The sequence below is a fragment of the Monodelphis domestica genome, chromosome 4 (assembly GCF_027887165.1).
Source record: "Monodelphis domestica isolate mMonDom1 chromosome 4, mMonDom1.pri, whole genome shotgun sequence".
Taxonomy (NCBI): Eukaryota; Metazoa; Chordata; class Mammalia; order Didelphimorphia; family Didelphidae; genus Monodelphis; species Monodelphis domestica.
The window spans coordinates 42,543,280-42,564,112 of NC_077230.1; the positions used below are offsets into that span (position 1 = coordinate 42,543,280).

General features: G+C 32.4%; 1 protein-coding gene across 28 annotated transcripts in view; it reads left to right on the top strand.

The window, feature by feature from the left end:
• Positions 1-20,833, top strand: part of CNKSR2 (connector enhancer of kinase suppressor of Ras 2) — a 300,281-nt gene that overhangs the window by 139,795 nt on the left and 139,653 nt on the right. For all 28 annotated transcript variants that reach the window (XM_056793349.1, XM_056793338.1, XM_007493430.3 and 25 more), the window contains exons 7-8: positions 3,530-3,589; positions 7,845-7,913. In XM_056793349.1, coding sequence (XP_056649327.1) covers positions 3,530-3,589; positions 7,845-7,913 — 129 coding nt within the window. The remainder of the gene's footprint in view (positions 1-3,529; positions 3,590-7,844; positions 7,914-20,833) is intronic.

Below are 20,833 nucleotides of genomic sequence, written 5' to 3' on the forward strand. Positions count from 1 at the left end.
TATATGTAAGTACAAAAAAAGTATTAATCCCTATGAGTATGCTTGTTTTATTTTTAACTAGTCTATGAAGATAAACAAAATTAAACCAGAATCTTTTAATTCCCAAATCACTTTCTGGACAGATGATTATATGCTGATTCCCAAAGCAACTAACACTCAGCCATTTACTTCAATAGCTACCTGAAAAAGAATATCTACTGTAACTGAGACAATGAAGATAACCAGTCTCTGCCTGAAGATTTCGTACAAGAGAGAAAACCACTTCCTCCCAAGAAAGCCTAATCTATTTTAAATAGCTCTAATTTAAAGAAGAATATCCTTAAATCAAGCCTAAATTTCTTCTCTAGAGCTAACAGAACACTGAGACTCTCCTTGCTCTTGCCTCATTGTCTCTTGGGTCAATCCCCTGTCAGTTGCACTGACAAGAACTTTCATTTATTGCCCTTGGTTCTTCTCTCTAATATCAAAAAGACCAAATTAATCAATCTTTTATCACATAGTTGAAGACCTCTAGCATGTCTCCTGAGTCTTCTCTTCTCCAAATGAAACATGTTCAGTTCCCTAGCATAGACAGACTTGTTAATAGAGTATTCTTCTCACAGCTCTCTAATATGATCCGAATGTTCTTTTTTTTTCATTATAGTTGTGGGGTTTTGAAGGTCTAGAATCATAAAATAACTATATTTAATGTGAGAGTTGATTGATCAACCTAGCCTTGATGTCTTTGTCAGATGATAGCATGTTTTGAATGGATAAAGATTTGTAAACTAGGTTTGAGCAAGTTCTGGAAACATTTCTCACTATAATAGGATGTTTGTCTAGATTGGTTGAAGGATTTGGTCATGCTCTGACAAATGTATATAAAAGCAGCAAGTTAATTTGGAGTCAGAACTTAGTGGGGAGGGAAGATTTACTGTGGAATACAAGAGCAAGAATTGAGCTGAAAAAAATCAGTAACACTGAGGCTATAGACAAAGAGAAAAAGAAGCAGTAGAATTTACTGTGGCAGAGAATGGAGAGATTGAGGAAGGTCATCAGTCCTTACAGGCATCTTGGCACAGAACCCTCAGGCTCAAGCCACAGTTATATTCATGTCTTCAAAGACAGAATAGTTCCCAGAAAAAAAAGTCTTTCTTTCCCAGCTTTCTCCTCTTGTTACCTATTTATTATTAGACACTGGAATATACTCTCCCAACATTTTTACCTAAATGTTTCCAGTAACATGGATTTTTCCTCTACCTCAAAGATGTCACAGGTTAGCTAGCAATAAATATAAATTTAAATTAAGACAGAGAACTAAAACTCTGCCTTAATGTTGGGAATTTTGCCAACTGGGGTCTCTGAACAACTGTGACTATATTCCTAACTTTTCAATTAATAGAAACCCTTTAGAATAAGAGAGCTAGGAAATATGCAGACCTGAGAAGCCATTATATTTTTCCAAAACTTAAAATAGTCTGTAGCATTTTTGGTAGTGCAGCACAAAGGACAGAGAAAGGTGGCTTCAAAGTAGAAGGTTTTCTTTTGTCACTTGTTGGCTCAGTGGCCCTGGGCAAGTCACTTAATCTCTCAGTTGCCTCAGGTGATTCAAAGTAGGTAGAACAGGTAGTTAATGACATTTAGTAAAGAAGGTCTAGGCAGCTAGATGACACAGAATATAGTGTACAGAGTCTGGAGTTAAGAAGACATCTTCCTGGATTCATATGGCTTGAGACACTTTCTAGAATTGTGTTCCTGAGCAAATCACTTAACTGATTCAGTTTCCTAATCTTCAAAATGAACTGAAGAAGGAAATAGCAAACTACTCCCATATCTTTGCCAAGAAAACCCCAAATGGAGTCATGAAAACTGAAAATGACTGAAATAACAATAACTAACAAAACAGAAGGGACTGACCTGCATTGATAAGAGATGAGTTCTCTTCTGGAACTCCTAATCAGATGAAATCACAGGTCAAGGGGAGTTAAAAGCTCTATAGTTTTAGAGATTTAGAAATATGTATTTGTTATTATTGGCTTTTTCAAAATAACTAAATACATAACTTTTTTTAATTGTTCCCTTTATGCCGGTTTTTAAGTATTCTTGAAGATTCTTCATTATTTATAAGTGACTAAAAGTATAATCAATTTATTCAGGTAGGAATCATATGGCATTTCTTTAAGAAGAAATTAATTTCAAGTAATGGGATCTCCACTGGAAGAAAAAATTATTCTTTCTTTTTCTAATAAACCTTTAATAACCCTGATAATTAAAATAATTTAAAATGAGAATACTTAATTAAAATGTGAAAAGAAGCAAATCATGTGTTCTTTCTTTCCACATTTCAAATGTTAATAACCTCAATATATCTTTAAAAGATTCATTATCAGCTGTACTTTTTAATTTTATCTTTTCCCAACAAGTTTCTCACAAAGTTAATTTTCTGTAAAATCTTCTGGACTCATCTTTCCAATGTTGTTTCTGTTATACACTGTAGTTTCATTTCAAACTGAATTTTAATCAAATTTCTTCACCTATCTTCAGTGGAATTTTGCCTCTGTCTTGTATTAGATAAAATTTTATATTGCCACTCATTGGTCTGGATAATTCCTTCACCAGTACAGATTGCAGCTTCTCTATGACTTAGCACATGTTCTTCAAAAGTTTCTATGACTGACAGAAACCATCATCTTCCAGACAGTCTGCTAATGGCCCACTTCACCATAACTAAGCTGTCCCTCAACTAATAGAACTCAACCTACAGGGGCTGTACCTAAAATCTTGAGATCTTTGCAAGAGTTTCGAGTTTCATGAGCTTGAGCTATTTTGACTACAGCCTTTGGAAACCTAAGATCCTTTCAATGCCATCATCATTCACTTGAATAGCACTTTTTTGAAGGTTTATCAAAAATTTATGAATGACATTTGTTGTATGGAGATGCATCAATGACAGAAGGGGGGAAAAAAAGGAAAATAGAAGTAAATGTTATGTCAAGGGGTCCTTGAAGTAGCCATTTGTCTCTTACTAATTACTATTAAAACTTCTTCCCTAGGGAGCTACTACTGTTGCTTACAGGGAGCATGGTAGAGCAAGTTGATAAGTAACTAGCTTTTAGCATCTCCCATTGTCACGTTTACTTTGCCAAAGTACGTGAATAACTTTATAAATAAGACAGATATTCATCTCTTTGTTAAGTAATTAGCTTTCTTCCTGCAGAAATATGATATGAACCTGCTGGTTTTAAAAACCCCATGTGGCAATAACCTTCCAATTCTACCATTAAAAAAAAAGTAACATAACCAATGAAATTTAAGTCAAGTGGTTATCTCTGCTAACATGGAGTCTTCTCTCATTCATTCTAATGAATTCTAGAAATCTGAGAATTCAGAAACAGAGTTCCTTCATCATTTTAATAATATTCATGTGGAATAAATAAAGCAGGTGACAATGTTTATTCTGTTACTGATTTTTTTCATATGCAAAGTTATGTTTTGTGTGGACGTTTTCCAAATACTTCAAAATGGGTTTCTAATGATGTTTTTTCTTTAGGGAATGTACATTAAATCAACATATGATGGCCTCCATGTAATTACTGGAACCACTGAAAATGTAAGTATTGTATAATTTGCCCAGGCCCAGAAACATATCTGATTTTTTTTTCTTTTCTGTTCTTAAATAAATTGTTGTGAACTGGAGCCAGATTTTAAATAATAGAATAGATTAAATAAACCAAAAAAGTTTTAATGAACTGGTATTGGTCTCAGGTGCATTTCAACTATTTTTCATTCCAAGTTAGACCTGTAATTTATTAAAATCAAAGTAAATACTTTTCTTCCATGGTGTGACTTGGCTTTGATATGTGTTATAGATTAGTATGACTTAGAAAATGGCAATAACAATTTCTTATTTTTAATTGTATAAAATGTATTAATATTGTGATAACTTATGCAAGAAAAAATATCAGGTAACTCAAACATCTGAATATAAGCTCAAGAAAATAAGTGACAGCATATAGTAGAAGTGAATCAGTAACTAGAGGTTGAATGGAAATTTCAAAGAGTAAACTTTGTTAAAAATCTTTATTGTTTTCTATATCCTTGGAATATCAGCATCAGTGGGGTAATGCATTTACTCGAGTATATTTTTTTACTTCATTCCATTTTACTCCCTTTATAATGAAGAGTCACCTTTTAAAGTTAAGTTTTTATTTTTCCCTTAAGATTTTACTAAATCACTAAAAATGTTTATGTAGCCATATTAAGACATACATATTAAAATCTCAGGTTAGTGTATTTCCTCAACATTTTCCAGATTTTTATTATCTTGAATTATTATAGTCATAAGATTTTGATGTATTATATCATTTTTCATATGTTTTATATTTTATATATAATTTTTACATTTCCCATTTCTTATTAATAAAATATATAAAATGGTTTTAGAACAGTTTAATTATTTTCATGTCTTCAAGTTTTGGTTTTAATTTTGTAACACTGATTGATATGTCTCAGGAGAGGAAAGCTATTTTATTTTTTAAAGCAATTTGTACAATATAACAATAGTTAAACATGACCATTTTCAGGAAGATATTTTAGTTTCTACTCCTGTCTATTCTGGCTCTACAATGCTTCTTCTGTTTTTTGTTGGGGTTTTTTGTGGGGGGGGGTGTATGATGTCACAAAGGTATGTATTGCCCCTTACTGATAGTTCCCACCTCCTTGTTTTCCCAAATTGGAGATGTCATATTGCTGTACAAAAAAATGTTATTTAACAGAAATGATTTCTTGGTAATATTCATTTGTATTCATTCATTCACTTTAATACATTGCTTCTATCCTTTGACAGGACCTTTCTAGCCACCATCACCACATCCCAATTTCTGGGAGTAGAGTTGGTTTTTGCTGTTACAGTTCATACCATTTGTTTAATTTTTGTTGTTGTTCCTTTTAACTTTTTTCCTTAAAAGAAAGCAAAGCCTCCTTACAAGAAGTGTTAAAGGAACGAACACAAAATTCAGTCTTCCATTAGGTAGAATAATTGTACCAACTTTTTCAGAGTTGTGACATCTCTTCTTGAAAATTTAATTTTGCAAAGCTAACTCCTTAAAACATATTGAATCACTAGTCTCTTACCCTCCAGAAAGTTGAGATCATCTTTTAGGTGAAATTACTTTGTAACAAACAATATGAATATTTCAAGATCAAAATTTTAATAAGGTCTTCTATATAAGGTAAATAACTTATGGGGAATTTCATGATACTTATTCATAATATTTAATGAGTTTAAATTACTTTCTTTGGAGGTGTTTGCCACACTATTGAAACAGATAACTGGAGACTTCAAGTCATATCTCACACTAAAATTTCTTTTAATAAGTATTAATTTTTCAAGTTATAGCAATCACTCACCTCCACTTCTTATATTCTCTGTATTTTTTATTTTTATTTCATATAGACTTATTAAGCTAATTTGTGTCATGGATCCTTTTGACAATTTGGTAAAGTCTATTGATTTCTTCACAAAATAATATTGGAAATTTTCAATTAGAGATCAATGAAAAGTAAAATGTGGGGATTTTTCTTTCTAATTAATCGGCTACTCTTCCCAGAAATCTCTCCATGGTCATTAAGTCTCTGTACCCAGGTGAAGAACTTCCATCCTAAAACCTTGCTTGTCTAAATCAAGGAGTTCTTAATCATTTTAAATGTTAGGGGCAGTCTAGAGAAGCCAGTGAACCTCTAATCAGAATGTTTTTAAATGAATAAAATAAAATACATAGGATTACAAAGAAAGCAATTATATTGAAATAATTATTAAAACATTTTGAGAGTTCATTGAGCCCAAGTTAAGACCTATTGAGCTAATCTGAAGAGGAGACTGTCTAAATACTATACCTTGATTAGCACCTCGATTTTTCAACTTTTTTGACTATATGGTCAACTTCCTGTTATGAAGATATCCTCCCCAACTAAGGGGGATTGGTAGTTCTTTGGAAATTCAGTCATAAAGAATTGACTGGAGCCCTACAGGTTGCTTGATTTATACTGGTCACATAACCAGTATCTTTCAGAGGCAAGACTTGAACCAAAGTTTCCTTGACCCTAAGACCCATCACCTATCAACTAAGTCACCTGCTTCTTTAGTATTAAATATGAAGCAGTCATATATATTTTAGTATACTCTAATGAATAATGCCACCAACACTTGTTCCTTGCAGGTATTTGAGATAGTGGATACTGATATTTTCTTATGCAAATTAAAGTATATAAATATCTAAGAAGCCAAACAACAGGGGACAGGAAGGTGGATCAGTCAAATGAGAGATAGACATAGACACCAGAGGTCCTGAGTTCAAATCTAGCCTTAGATACTTTCCAGCTATGTGATCATAGGCAAGTCATTTATCTCCCATTGTCTAGCTCTTATCACACTTCTGCCTTGGAACCAATACACAATATTGATTCTAAGATGGAAAGTAAGGATTTTTATATAATTTTAAAGTATCACAATAATATAAAAAGCACATTTTAATGTCAATTATCCAGTAATTACCTCACCATTATGGAGGAGACTAAAACTCTATAATTCTATCTCAATTCACAGAGCTTATAAGATCGCAAAGTTCATGTGCTAAATTCTGCATTTATTTTTATGTTCTTCTTTTTTCCAGAGCAGGGATTGCACAAAACAATGAAAAAATTACACCTTTTCCCAGTAATCTCTAACTAAACTTTAACATTTCCTTCAATCATGAATGAAGGTAACAAATATTATTCTGACATGACCCCAGACTTCAAAAAGGTGTTCATAAAATGAAACAGGACAAGAACCCCTGCTCAGGAGGTTTGTTAGTGTTATTAGTCTTTTTTTTTCTTACTCTACCTAAGAATAATGAAGAAAGATAAGAGATTGCTAAATCTAGTGGAAATGTTATTTTAATTCTGTTTTGTTTGCTAACATATTAAAAACATAAAAAGTTTAAGGAATAATATAACTTGTAATTAGAATTTAGGGAGAAAATAGTATACAATACAAAGTACAGCTTTGAGCTGATGTCAAAGGTAGGGACCTAAGTCTGGCTCTTCATTTTTAATTTATTTCCTCTGGGTTTTTTAGTATTGGTGTTATTAATGATGCAATAAGTTAGCAATTTAATTATCTCATCTCCAAGTCCTGGGTTCTGCTCATGCATGTATGTACCTTTGAAAATATTGATTTGATGAAGTTCACTTGAATTATTTATGCTAAATAACAAGGTTCAAAGAATATAAAAGACTTTTTTGAAATAGATTTATGTTGAACTTTTGCTGTAGAACCTTGAAATGTTCAAATAATAATACTGATGACCATTTTATACCAGAAAAGAACAGTAAGAAACTTGATTATCTTTGATAACAAATACTCCTCAGTTAGCAGTTTTGCTTCCTGTCAGCAGTATAAAGTGAATATTTTGCTTAGAAAGAGTAGAATAGTCAATAAAATAATTTTTAAAAGTTAGTATATATATATATATATTTCTATAGTCTAATTAATGAAAAGAGAGGTTTATTTTCATCCTTTTAGCAAGAAAAAAGGATGATGTAGTAAAAGGAGATGTACCTGTAAGGTTTCAAGCCTTGGTTTCAAGTCCAGCCTCTGACACATATTGTCTATGTAACCCTGCACAAGTAACTGAACCTTGGATTGCCCCTAAGACTATATGGTACAGAAGAGGTGATCATTCAGAGTGATAGAAGGGGTCCTTCAGAGAAGTCACAAGAATCCGATATACTCAAAAAAAAAGGAAGTGTTGGGTTTTTTTTTCCATTGGGAAAGATAATATTCAATTAGAGTCATGTTATCATTTCTTTTATTTTTAATTTAGTCACCTGCAGATCGGTGCAAGAAAATCCATGCTGGCGATGAAGTGATTCAAGTCAATCACCAAACTGTGGTATGTATGATTACATTAAGTGTCAGTGGGGAAAAAATGGTTTTACTATTTGATAAGACATGAAGGAAGGAGAGTACAATATACCTATAGGCTCATAGGCAAAACAAAAAACAAAAAAAAAAAAACAAGCAACCTCTATTAGAGGTGGATAACTGCTTTATTCCTCAAAATTATCTGATGATGTACCAAGCATGAACCACAAGACCATAAAAAATTATAGTATTTGTAATTAGACTTGTTAACTCTCTGGTAGAACTGGAACATATAGCCTTTATTTAAATTATAATGAACCAGGGTAATCACAATTGCAAAAGAAATAAAAATAGGGTGACATACTATTGTTTGTTTCATACTATGGCTGACCTTTATCCTGAGCTCTTGGTAACTAAATGATGACATAGAAAATGTAGACATGGTTTACAATAGCATTATAATAATAGCATTTTACATTACCTATTTTGCTATATGAAAGCATTAATCCTAAGAAGACTTGCATTATCATTAACTCACTAATTGTGTTTTTAATAGGCTTCCAAAGTTTATTTATATATGAACACTAGTGCTATTCACAAGAGATTTTCTCTTAATTTTTAGAAAATTTTAAAATTGCAATTCTTGATAATTATGGATCCTTTCCATCTGTAATATCAGTAAGTTCACTGTTTCTAAAAAAAATAACATATCTCAAAATGAGGAACAGCAAAAAGCCAACTACAAAAAGCAAAAATTAAAACACTAGAGCATTAATTCAGTAGTCCTCACTTGTAAAATATATACTTTCCACAAGGATTCCATTTATCAAATCAATCAGCTCTTTGGAGATTATCCTAATATATGATCACATCTTTTTGAACATACTCTTGGTATCAGAAATATAATGGAAGAAAAACTCATTTGGAGGACCAGGAAACTTTTAATCACCAAATTGTAAAAAAGGGCTGAGGCATAGTTAATATTTTTCAGTAGTTCATATCTCCTGGGAGAACCAACCCATTTAGCTTTCACTTGAGAAACTGAGAGTCGATGAGATGTTGCAAAGGCATCTAGACCCTAATAATTAAAGTCATGGTATTTTCTTTGATGTGCTCATTATCCAAGTACAGTAAAAGTTAATAAAAGCTTAAAAAGTGAAGTCTGTGGGTGTGAGGAGGGGACTGAATAGCACAGAAGAATTGCTGACAGACAAAGCCTTTCACATGGAAATTGAAATTTTTTCAGTGGCTGGAAAATTCTCTTACACAATAATATAGAAAGTATACACAGACTAGAGCTTCATGCCTTCTGAATTATGGATGTGAATGCATGGATCAGTGGGGATAGAAAACAACTTTTCCAATAAAGTGTCAAGAACTAGTCTTCAGGGAGGTAGCCGCTATTTTGAAAATTACTCCTCAATCAAACCAAGTAGAAATTTATGGTATCTTCTTCAGAATGTGGTCAGGAGGGGGAAGAGGGCAGAAGTCTCTTCTTGAGTGATTTTCTGCCTTGGCTACTTAAGAAGTCCACACCCTTTTCTTATTTGAATTTATTTTTTAACAAGCATAAACTCTTGTTTGATGGTTCCTTTATGTGAATATCCTGAATGGAATTCAGGAGGACAGAAAGTAATGATAAGGTACAATGTTTGCATTAATTTTGAAGGCTGTGATTATTATTGTACAGAAAATTCAATGAAAATAGAAGTACACCATAATTTTATCAAATATATGAGTTTTTCAGTAGCAGCTCTGAGTTAATTAGGAAAATCAATGTGGATTGGCCACTTAAAAATAATTCAATGAAGATTAGATTTTTGATAGATCTGAATTTTTAAGATATGTTTGTGAATGTTTGCATATAACAAGAAACAGAAATAATAATCTATAGGCTATTTTCTCAAGGTCAGGAGATTTGGGTTCCAATCCTGGCTCCATTGGATTGATAATAGCTAATTAAATAAGTGATTAAATCTTTTACCCCTGTCAAGGGAATAAAGTCAAGAAAGGATAAATTGGGAAGACAGGTAAAAACAGTGAGTTCTTAGAAAAGAGAGTATGAAAAAATTAAATGGAAACTGGGAATGAATTTAACTGAGGAGACTATCCATCAAAAGCTAATAGCTTTGGAGCCAAGAGGGAGATTGCATAACATTTAATTCCAATACCCTCATTTAGCAGATGAGGACACTGAGACCCATGGAAGTTAAGCATCTTGCTCAAGGTCACATAGATAAATAAGTGGCAGACCTTGGATTTGAACTCAAATCCTTTGACTCAAATTCTAACCTTCTTTCCATTGCACAATCTAGAAAAGGTTTTGACATGTGACTGATGAATTATGTTGCTGCTTGCTTCTTGATTTTAGTAGGAAAATCTCTGCTAGAAGTTCTTTACTTGTTCTTTACTCATCACCCCTAATCTCAGCCTCACTGGGGACAGAGACAGATATGATATATTGTGCTTAGGAAACTGCTTGGGAAAGTCAAAACTTGGTTTTGTATCACAGAGCAAAAATACATATCTGTAAAATGTATGGAATTCTTTGGATATAGGCACAGTATCTAAATCAATACATTCTTTAATTTTAATGACTGCAACTAATCTAAGTTGAGCCAAAGAGGTGATAATGTTTATTTCCTAACATATATAACCAAATTTCACATTTATAGAGTATGTTATTCAAATTCCCTGACTATCCCTTTGCCATTTTAATCCTAGAATGTAAGCTCCATGAGAGCAGGGACTTTGTCTACTTTATTTTTTCTCTACCTACATAGTAATCTCACATAATAGATGCTTAATAATATAAATAACTAAATTGGTAAATGACTGCTTATATTTTTATTTTTATAAACCGACATTGTACAAGAACAAAGAGAAAGTGAAATTTTTAAAAATTGATTTTGATACTGCTGCAGTTCTGATAATATAGGTGGTTGAGACATTTGGTTAAAATGAAGTTGTTTAATTAAGTTTTACAATTACCCTTTCTATTTCTTTATCCCTTTCTAATGGATAATAGAGTTGGCTCTATGCCTTGATAAGATGCTTATATTAAATTAAAATTTTAAAATTGAAATGTACATTTAATCCTTGTTCCTTATATCCATTAGTCCATTGAGCATAATATTAAAATCTGGTCATTATTATTACATTCTAACTTTAAAGAAAGCAATGTAAACTCCAGTTTAAAAAGGCCTTAAGAGATGCTAATTCACTGTAAAATATGGGGTCTTTTCATCTTTTAAATACACTATAAAGGGATATGACATAATGTTTCACCCTAAAGTCTCTGAACATTGTATGACCCATAGAATAATTTAAATCAGTTTTTTGGAGTTGCTAGAAGACTGACTTCAAGTTGTCAAGCTGAATTGTTTGGTTCTGGTTTTGGTTTCTTTTTTATTATTAAATTTTCTTCTTGGAAATGAAACCATAAAATTTAAGTCTTTTTTATTTCTTTTTTTAATTAAATGTGACTTTGGGGTTTTCAAAGCATCAAAGTTAAACACACATAGAATGCTGCTATTACCCCTGGGAAGAGGAAGAAAAAGAAGAAGAAAAAAAGGATGTGTAAACAACCAATCCAAGGAGACCAGAATCACACCCTACATCTCTGACAAGAAGACTTAGTTCCTATGCAGTACTGGCATTCCTAAAACTTTGACCACTCAGTCTTCTACTGTAGGAAACTATCACCACACCATAGTTTGGACCATCTGCTCTAATTGAACTTTCAGAGTTGAAAAAGAACATTTATAGATAATATAATTATTTGGGGAATATTCTGAAAGCAAGAATCAATAACCTTCCTACTTGTTATTGCCATTAATTATTCTGATTTATTTTAACTGTGAATTCTGTTCATATACTTTCTAAACTAAATCACAAATTCTGAAAATTGTCTTTTTACATTACTGAGTGCTAATATTATATAATACATAATATGAATGTATGTATGTGTATGTATTTATGTGAGCATCCAGATGATTTCTCTAGTGGAAGAACCAGTGCTTTTATCAAGGATTAATAATCCTTGGCTCCCAACGAATTGAGAACAGATAATTAAGAACATGGCAACAACACACAGACTATACAGTATGTCCTTAGCTAATTGGGAAGAAAGTTGAGTTTCTTCTCTTTGATTCCCATTTGCCCAGCTCCTTTAAAGAGTAGCACCAGGAGTTACTTGATAAAGAGAAAGATGAGGATAACAGGCGACTGAACAGAGACTGGTGTTAGGTGGTAGGGCAAAAAGCGCAGTTTCTTCTTGGCTAATTATTTTAACTTCACTAACTGCAAATTGCTTTCAAATTCCTTGAGATGATGAATATCTGATAGATATTTTTAAAGACATGGGCATTCTTCTTTTAATAATAGTTTACATTTAACATAGTATCTCGATAGATATTATATAAAAAGGAATAATTTTTTGAACTGGAAGCTGACATATATTTTAATACAATTACATTTGCTCAGAGATCCTATCTATTCCTTTCATCTCATCACCCACAGTACTATATGATTCAGTTGTTTTAAGATTATTGGATAAAATCCTTCTAATGAGCCACTTTAGGAAGTGACTAAAGGACATGAAGACTTGAATGCTTAATATTAATCTCTTAATAACTGTTTAGACTATATGCAAATCTTTAACTTTTAATGTGTTTGTAGTGAATCATGAAATATTAATATGAATTATTACTAGTATGTCCAATCCTTATATTAGGATCACAAGAGTCTAATGCATACTACTTTTTAAAACAGTTCTTTTAGTTTAATAGTTTATGAATTACATAACATGTTAAATTACATACTGATGACCTAAATTAGAACTGTTTTTAAAAAATGACCACTAGGGGCAGTTAGGTGGCTCAGGGGTTTAAGAACCAGATCTAGAGATGGGAGTCCCTAGGCTCAAATCTGGCCTCAGGCACTTCCTAGCTGTGTGACCCTGGGAAAGTCACTTAACCCCATTGCCTAGTCATTGCTGTCCTTCTGCCTTGGAACCAATACACAGTGTATTCTGATTATCCAAATGTAATTAAATAGTTTACGTAAAAAATGTTATAGCATGCATTCTCAGATTTGAATTGAATTTTATAATCTCACATAATGATTTTATTAGAAAATTTTCCAGATATGAGAAATTGCTTCTTTTAAATGTTGCCCTAAATCTTAAGGACTATGTACTTTTTATAAAAAATGTACAATTTATAAAAAAGAAATTACAGTTATATCTATACCTCTTCCACACTCCAGCATTGCCCTATTCCAAAAGAGGGAGAGATGAATAAAGGCGGGTCCCAGAGGGAGTAACACACTTAGGGCAGAAGATAGGATAGGAAGAGTAAGAAATTCATAGATATCTATGACTATCTGCAAGGAAAAATGAAAATTTTTTTTATTTAAAAGTAAATTTATTTAGAGTATTATAAAAGAGAAATAAATTCAGTAATCAATGACAGTGGACATCTAGTTCTTTCTAGTTGCCTATGATTCAAACATTGGTTTCTATCCATCAACATGATCACTGGGATTATTTTTGTAAGGGAAAGTTTTACATATGGCAGTCAGTCACACATTGCCCCCAGACATTTTTTCTCTCTTTTTCCCAGAATCCCTCCTTACAAGTCAGGTCATGGATTTTTGTCTTTAAAAAAAAGATTAAAGACATGGTAAATTGGGCATGACAATGTATCTTCATCTCCAGGCTGACTGAGGATGTGAGGAAATAAAGATTTCTAAGAATAATTTCATTTTGTGAAAGTGTTTATAGTTATGCCATAATTCTTTGAATGTTACTATTTGTTTAGGAGACATTCTGTGGCTTTTGCAAAGTGCGTCGTTGTTTTATATTTTCTTTAACAAAGGTACCATTGCTTTGTAATTTACATGTGCAAAATGTTTGTACCTTTGTTCATTGCCTGATTGTTCACTTTAATAGTAACATGATTTTTTTTATTTTAGCAAAATAACAAAATGTAAAATATTACAGTTCTTGAATATGAGTTTCAATTTTTAAATGTTTAAATTTTCTTGGTTTCTAGATTATGTTAGAGTATAATTCTTTTATAGAAATATATGTGTATATATGCATGCACGTTTTGCTCTTTCCCAGATTCCTTAATGGGAGGTCTTTATATGAACATATATTGTTTCTGTCCTTGAGGTTGGGGTTAGAGGAGATTGTTACTTTATAAATGTATGGAGCTAGACCTATACTTCTTCCAGGTACAAAATGAATAAGGAAATCAAGAGAGAAATTTCATATTTTACATTTCATACAAGAATAGGAATTTTAAAAAATTTACCCCAAGGAAATCTAAATATTAGAAATTTTAATTCTCAATCTAATTTTTTAAATTATTGACAAAAATTAATTACTGGGGAATGTATCTTAAGATAGATTAGTTACAACTTTGTTAAAGAGACCGTTATCATTTTCTCTAGCATTATGATATATATATCATATATATATATATATATAAAGGTAATAAAATTAATTTTTCAGTAGAGTGTAAAGACTACCTAAATTATGAAGATTTTTTTCAGAAATAATTATATATGCATATATATGCATAGACACATGTCTCATTTAAAACAACAAAAGGAAGGGATACCACCAAACTGGCCCTATTGAGTCTATGGATTAACTTACTGAGTCAGCTATGTATGTTAATAAGCCATAGAAATCCTTTGAGAGCATAGTTTATACCTGCTGGAGATGAAGGCTAGGCTAATGAAGGTCTGTCACTGTTTGATCAGACCTGGTTGATTTAGGGAAGTATGAGGAAAACAATGGTGGTTTGTAGCTCACCTTTCAGATAGTTCATACCTTAGGAAATCCATCAGTGTCAGTTCAGATGTTGAGAGTTTTTGATGGAATGGAAAGAACTCCACCAAAAGTTTACAATAAATGGAAAAAGCATTGGCTTCCCACAATGATCATTCTGCATAATCTTAGGACAGGACTCTTTCTCTTCTGTACATCTGTGTATTTACCCATTAGCAGTAGGAAACTATGATGTCTTCCATTAAGGGTAGATTAACTCTTTCTTCACTAATACATTTGTCTATTAGAATATGAAAGAGTAAGAGAAATTTATATAAGTTCATTTATGACATAACATTAACTTTAATCTTAGGTCTAATCAACCAGTAACTGATGGGCAGGATCCAAACCAAGTACCTTCTGTCAGTGTCCTTTTGAATTAGAGTACATGTATTAGAGTAGCCAGGTTGATTTTGGTGTGGTTTTTTTTCTAGTACAAATGAAATGGAATCTTTAATTTTTATTGTTTTCACATAACTGGTTTTATAATCTTTTCTCAAGGAAATCTTTTTTTTAGTCTTCTGTTTTGCTGAAATACCAATAATGCAATTTTATTTAATGTGAGTGAACCATGGGTGATTTCTGGGTAATCTTAATTACATAGATTCATGATACAGTAGAATTTAAAGTTCTAGCTAGTTAGTAGAATGAGTATTCTATGAAGTATTCTTTGATACATTTGACACATGAATAATTCATGATTTACCTCTTTCAATGCAATGAATGAATGATTGTAGAAGGGGCCAGATGAGGATTCTTCCAAATGTACTATCATTTAATATTGTAGACATTGTTCATTAATATTGTAGTAAATGGAAAAAAATTAGGCAAATTTCTTTGACTAGCAATGCTGATTAAAGTCTCAAATGTATAAATCATTAAGCACTGCAAGGTCTTTGGTGTTAATAACCTCTTCAGAAGACACAAGTGTATTATAATTTATTAGTTTTAAGTTGAAATTTGCATGAAATTTTCCGCACATCAGCTTTTATCAACCAGTTGAAATGTGATGAGAGGGACTTGCATTAAAGAGAAAAAAATGTTGTTTTATTACACACTTTAAAATTGTTTTGTAATGTTACAAAGGAATAGAATTCTGCAGAAAATATGTCTTCACTTGAAACATCTGCTACAGGCACCATTTACCAGCTTTAGCTGAATTTTATGTTGGGTTTTTTCATTGCTTTCAAAAGGAGCAAGAGGATATTCTTCCAAGGATGGATAATACCAACACATATGGCAAGATATATCCCTTTTAAAAGTCTGCCTTTTAAAAATTTCACTTCTCAGGATATTTTAGCTTCACATTGGCTACAACTTCTAGTGTATGTATATTGTATCTACATGTCTAGCTACACTGATGTCAAATCTTACTTTCTACTTTGTTGGGACAAGGAAAGGATCTATAATTTTCCCCCAGGGGATCAGAGAAAGTTGTGCTGCTCTACAGCAATGTTCCAATGTGTGTCATATCCCTAAAAAGGAGTGAGAGGAGCATCCCAGGGTGAGTTAGACAGTCTCTTTCCTTCAATCCAAGACCCCACAGGGGATGTTGTGGTTATTCTACACTGAACCTTATCTAGATCATAGAATTAGGGAATTAAATATGGGCATCTATTCACCAGCTCCTTCTAGGATACTCTAGGATACTTCTAGGATACATGCTTGAAACATCTTGAAACATCCCTTTAAAAAAATAAACCAAGCAAATTAAGGAAATTATTTCTAGAAGCAATGAACTATGGATATAGAATATTTACTAAAGTACAGGATATAGTTGATGGGTCAGTTAGTCTTGCAGAATTCTTTTTTAACATTAATCTTTATTACAAGGGATGTCTCATTAGGAGTTGGGATCATTGTTATCTATTTATAAGCAATTCATAAAAATAAGATATTTTTAAAATAAAATCAGAAAACTCTAGGTATCAGCATACTGATAGACCATGTAGTTTGTCATTCAAAAACCAACTTTGCTCATTTGAGTGAGACTCATCACCTGAGTGGCCCCAGGGTTCTTGCTCACAGCAATATTTAAAAACCATCTACTAAGACACAGATGTTATCTGCATCAGTGGAGGAAGTATCCATAGTGAAGAAAAAATGTGTATATCCAATATTTAATCACTGTAAGGTCAAAGAGATCTTTATACTCTATCAAAAATCTCTATTCCTTCAATCTGTTTTGTGTTATTCACTCCTCTATAAAGAACACAACATGGTTAACTCCCATTTCTTAATCATTTCATTAATTTAAAGGCATTTGGTTGACCTTCTATTTTTTAGTATGAGTACTCCTATTTCCTTTTGCCTGGTCACATCATGCCTGGCACCAAGGTGTGGTTGAAAGGCCATTGAATTTAAAGTTAGAAAATATAGCTTTAAGTTCCAGTTCTTTATGTACCTCCATTTCAACCTTGGCCAAGTCATTTGGCTTCAGTTTTCTCATCTATAAAATAAGGGATTGTTCAGTCCTCCTCTACCTCTAAATGCTATGACTTGTTTAATATCCCCTTAATAATCACTGTCATTCTCTAGAATGACCAATTTTTCACATCTCTCTTAATGGTGACCTTGATTATAGACCATACTTTTAAGACCACAACTAATTCTTTGTGAAAACAAAAAGAATTTTTTCCTCACTCTTTATGGATAGTTGACACTGAGCTCTCTGTTTTTAGTTCCTTAGCTTTTAATTGGTATTACAGTGAGATATTAATAACATTTTAAACTTGTGAATACACTATAATACCCCCATGGGTTTCTTCTACCATATTTGTGCTGAGTTATTCTTTCCCATTCTTGTACTTGTGTAGGGCCTGTCCAAGGCAAAATGTTACTCCTTGTCCTGACATTTGATATTTCATTATCCTTTATCAACTTCATCTCTGATTATTAACAGCAGCTAATAGGCATAGCAATTAGGCCAATTATGTGGAACTTTTTCTGGAAGAGCTATCTATGTGGGAATCCTAACTTTTGTATAACAAAATAATAAAACTGACTAAAAGTAGTAGTAACTTAATGATGTGAACTACATTCACTTTTCTATCAGAGATCAAGTATAAATTTGTATAAATTAAATACAGGCAGTTTTTCCAGGGAGAGTAACAGATGAAAGAACTTAAAGACCATCTCTGTTCTAAGCTTATGACAAAGAATGGAGACTTCCTAGACAAAAAGGTGGAGGGGGGAATAAATCTATAGAGGAAGTCAGAAAACAAAATTTGGGGCAAGTATAGAAAAATAAATTTTGAATCACTATAATTCTGTTACACATATAGGTCTGGATTTTCTGAAAATGAATCACAACTCCATTTTTCATGGAAAGAGAAAATACTCACTGGTACTAGAAGGTTCAAGGAAACCTACTACTTGCCCAAATAAAAAGATACTTAGTGGTCTTTAGTAGTTTCTGTTGGACAGTATGACTACACACACATGTACATGTGGATTAAGCAGTGGGTACTCTATCTTCCATGACCAAAAATAAACCTTCAAAACTTATCAAATGTACTTGCCACTACCTGCTTTTAGTAACTCATGAATCTGCCAAAATTCTTAAGATGGTACAATGGGATTTTGAAGTCCTAGGAAGTAAAATGAAGGGCTTAACCTCCCACATGATGCTTTCATCGTGTCTTTTAGCTGAAGGCTGACATTGTGGAAAAGAAAGGACAATGTACCAACAGATAATCTAATTTGTTAATCGTATGATTATTAATATCAAGTAAAGTAGGAAATAAGGGCAATCATGCCCACCAAAGGTATTTGTCATGGAGGATGTCTCTTACAAAGTTCAAAGTGGACAGGTTCCCTAGAGATGGAAACATCTATTAAGTTCCCATTTGTGCAGGATTGCATATGCCTGGCCATCACATGAGATTCCCTAGTAACTCAAAAGGTGAGTGACTCCTATTATGGAGATTTCAGCTCAATGATATAAAAGACTTCATAACAAGCAAAGATATCTGAAAATAGAATCATTTTTGTATCAGGTATGAGTTTTTGTAAAATTGGGGGGAGAGTCAGTTGAGGTGTTTAGAAGAACCCACATCATATACCTCATGTGAAGAAATGATTACTGTATTGAGTAGAATTATATACCAGATGACTTTTAGAGTCTCTTTTGGTGCTAAGATACTGTTCTCTGACTCTATAAGTGATATGAAATATAATTATTAGGTGATGGTGATTTTGATATTCCTAAGATTATAACTTAGACCTTGCCCTAAATTAATAGTGTTACATTTTATTAAATTGCTAAGGCAGTGGCATATTTTCTGTGAGCATATTCAAGTGTTTTAAATCAGACCATTAGACCCATAGTTTAATTTAAATAGATGAAACTTGGAATCATTAGAACCCTAAAAACAAATTTGTTTCAAATACTCTTCAAAAGAAAATTTCTTGTCCATTTCTAAAACAGGCTTCCTTCTATGAAACAAAGTCTTTGAATACACCCAATGCATGACAATGACTTGTCAGTCACTTTACTAGACTTTCTAGTTGGAGGCCCCAAGGAAAAAAATCCTTTTGATGAAACCATACTGACTCTGAGCGATTACCATTTCTGTGAAACTTCATAAGCCATATCTTTATAGCTTGTATTCTAGAATTTTGTCAATAATATAAACTAACCTTGATTAATTCCTTTCCATAGTCTCTCAAAGGTCAATGACAGAGGCTCAGTAACCACACCTCTCTGTTTGGGGCCTGGGCACTTGCAGTCAGGTGCTTTCTTACTCTCTCCTCACTTATCTTATGTCTCAACTCTTAAGTGATCATTTTCATTTTGATCCTTCCTGTCTATTTAGATGCCAATGACTGGATTATCCATTGGTTATCTAAAAGTCAGCTTTCCATGAATTCTATACACCTTTGCCAAATTACTAATTGTCCTTAAAAACCTTCCTCCTTTCCACCACCCCCTTCCCTCATTTTTTAAAAGAAAAAAAAGTCCTTTTTCTGTAGTTTGAACTTGAGTTCAGTCTCTTGCTCTGCTGCTTCATATAACATTCCACAAGTAATTTAAAGTCTATGGACAAAATTTTCACATCTGTAAAATCAAAGGTCTGAACCAGGAAAAGCTCTAAGGTCTCTTCTAGCCATAATGCCTCTCATTTAGAATGTATCTGTTTTTCAACATATAGCATCTAAAAAGTCTGCTTCCTTCATATACTGATTCTCTTTTGGGGATAAAGGATAAATTACAAAACTTCTATTGAATACTATGTCACTATCTTTTGTTTGTTTCTTCTTTTGTTTTGCCTATCTTTCTTTCCTCTGCTCTTAAACAGTGCAGAAAACATAGCACCTTCAAAATTATTTTTTATTCTTCCAGTACAAAAATAGTTTCTATGACATCTTGGTTAACAAATGCATCAGTGTAATGCCTTTGCAGAGAATTTCATATTTAAGTATGTAGTAAGGCCTTTTCCCTGGCTCCATTGTGGATCCTTATTAATTTTACTTCCAAATTACCAAACTAATTTTATTGCCAAATTTTATTATCAGATTATCAAAAATACTTTGAAAAAATGAAAAGCTTCTTGCAAACATTTAGTGGAATAATCATTACCATCAAACCTTGAATTGCCCAGCTATTCCTACTTAGTATTTAAGTTTACACTGCCAAGGAATGTAGTACTATCCTCTCATTTAATAATTGAAAAGTCTAAGGGTCAAAAAGATAACATCACTTATGCATAGTCACACAGCTAATAAGTGACAAAACTAGGAATTAAATTCAGGTATTCTGACTTCAAATCCAAAAATTTCCATTGACTATCCTTCTTGGAATCTCAATTTCTTGCCTTCTTCCTCCATCTTCCTTCTTAAATCAGGTATAATTGAAATTTATGGCTTTATAAGAACTTAATCCTATAATAAGTTAATTTAACTACAGAATGTGGTTCCACTACTATCCCTTCCATATTTCTATCTTATAGGTAGAATTCTAAACTGAAATCAAGCTATATCAATCATTAAACATTTAATAAGTACCTACTATAGAGTAAGAAATTGTTTAAAAGCCATCATACAGTCTTGCATCATCCTATACTAATGCCTTCCTGAGTTATTTTCTTATCTCAGCTTCTGAGTGG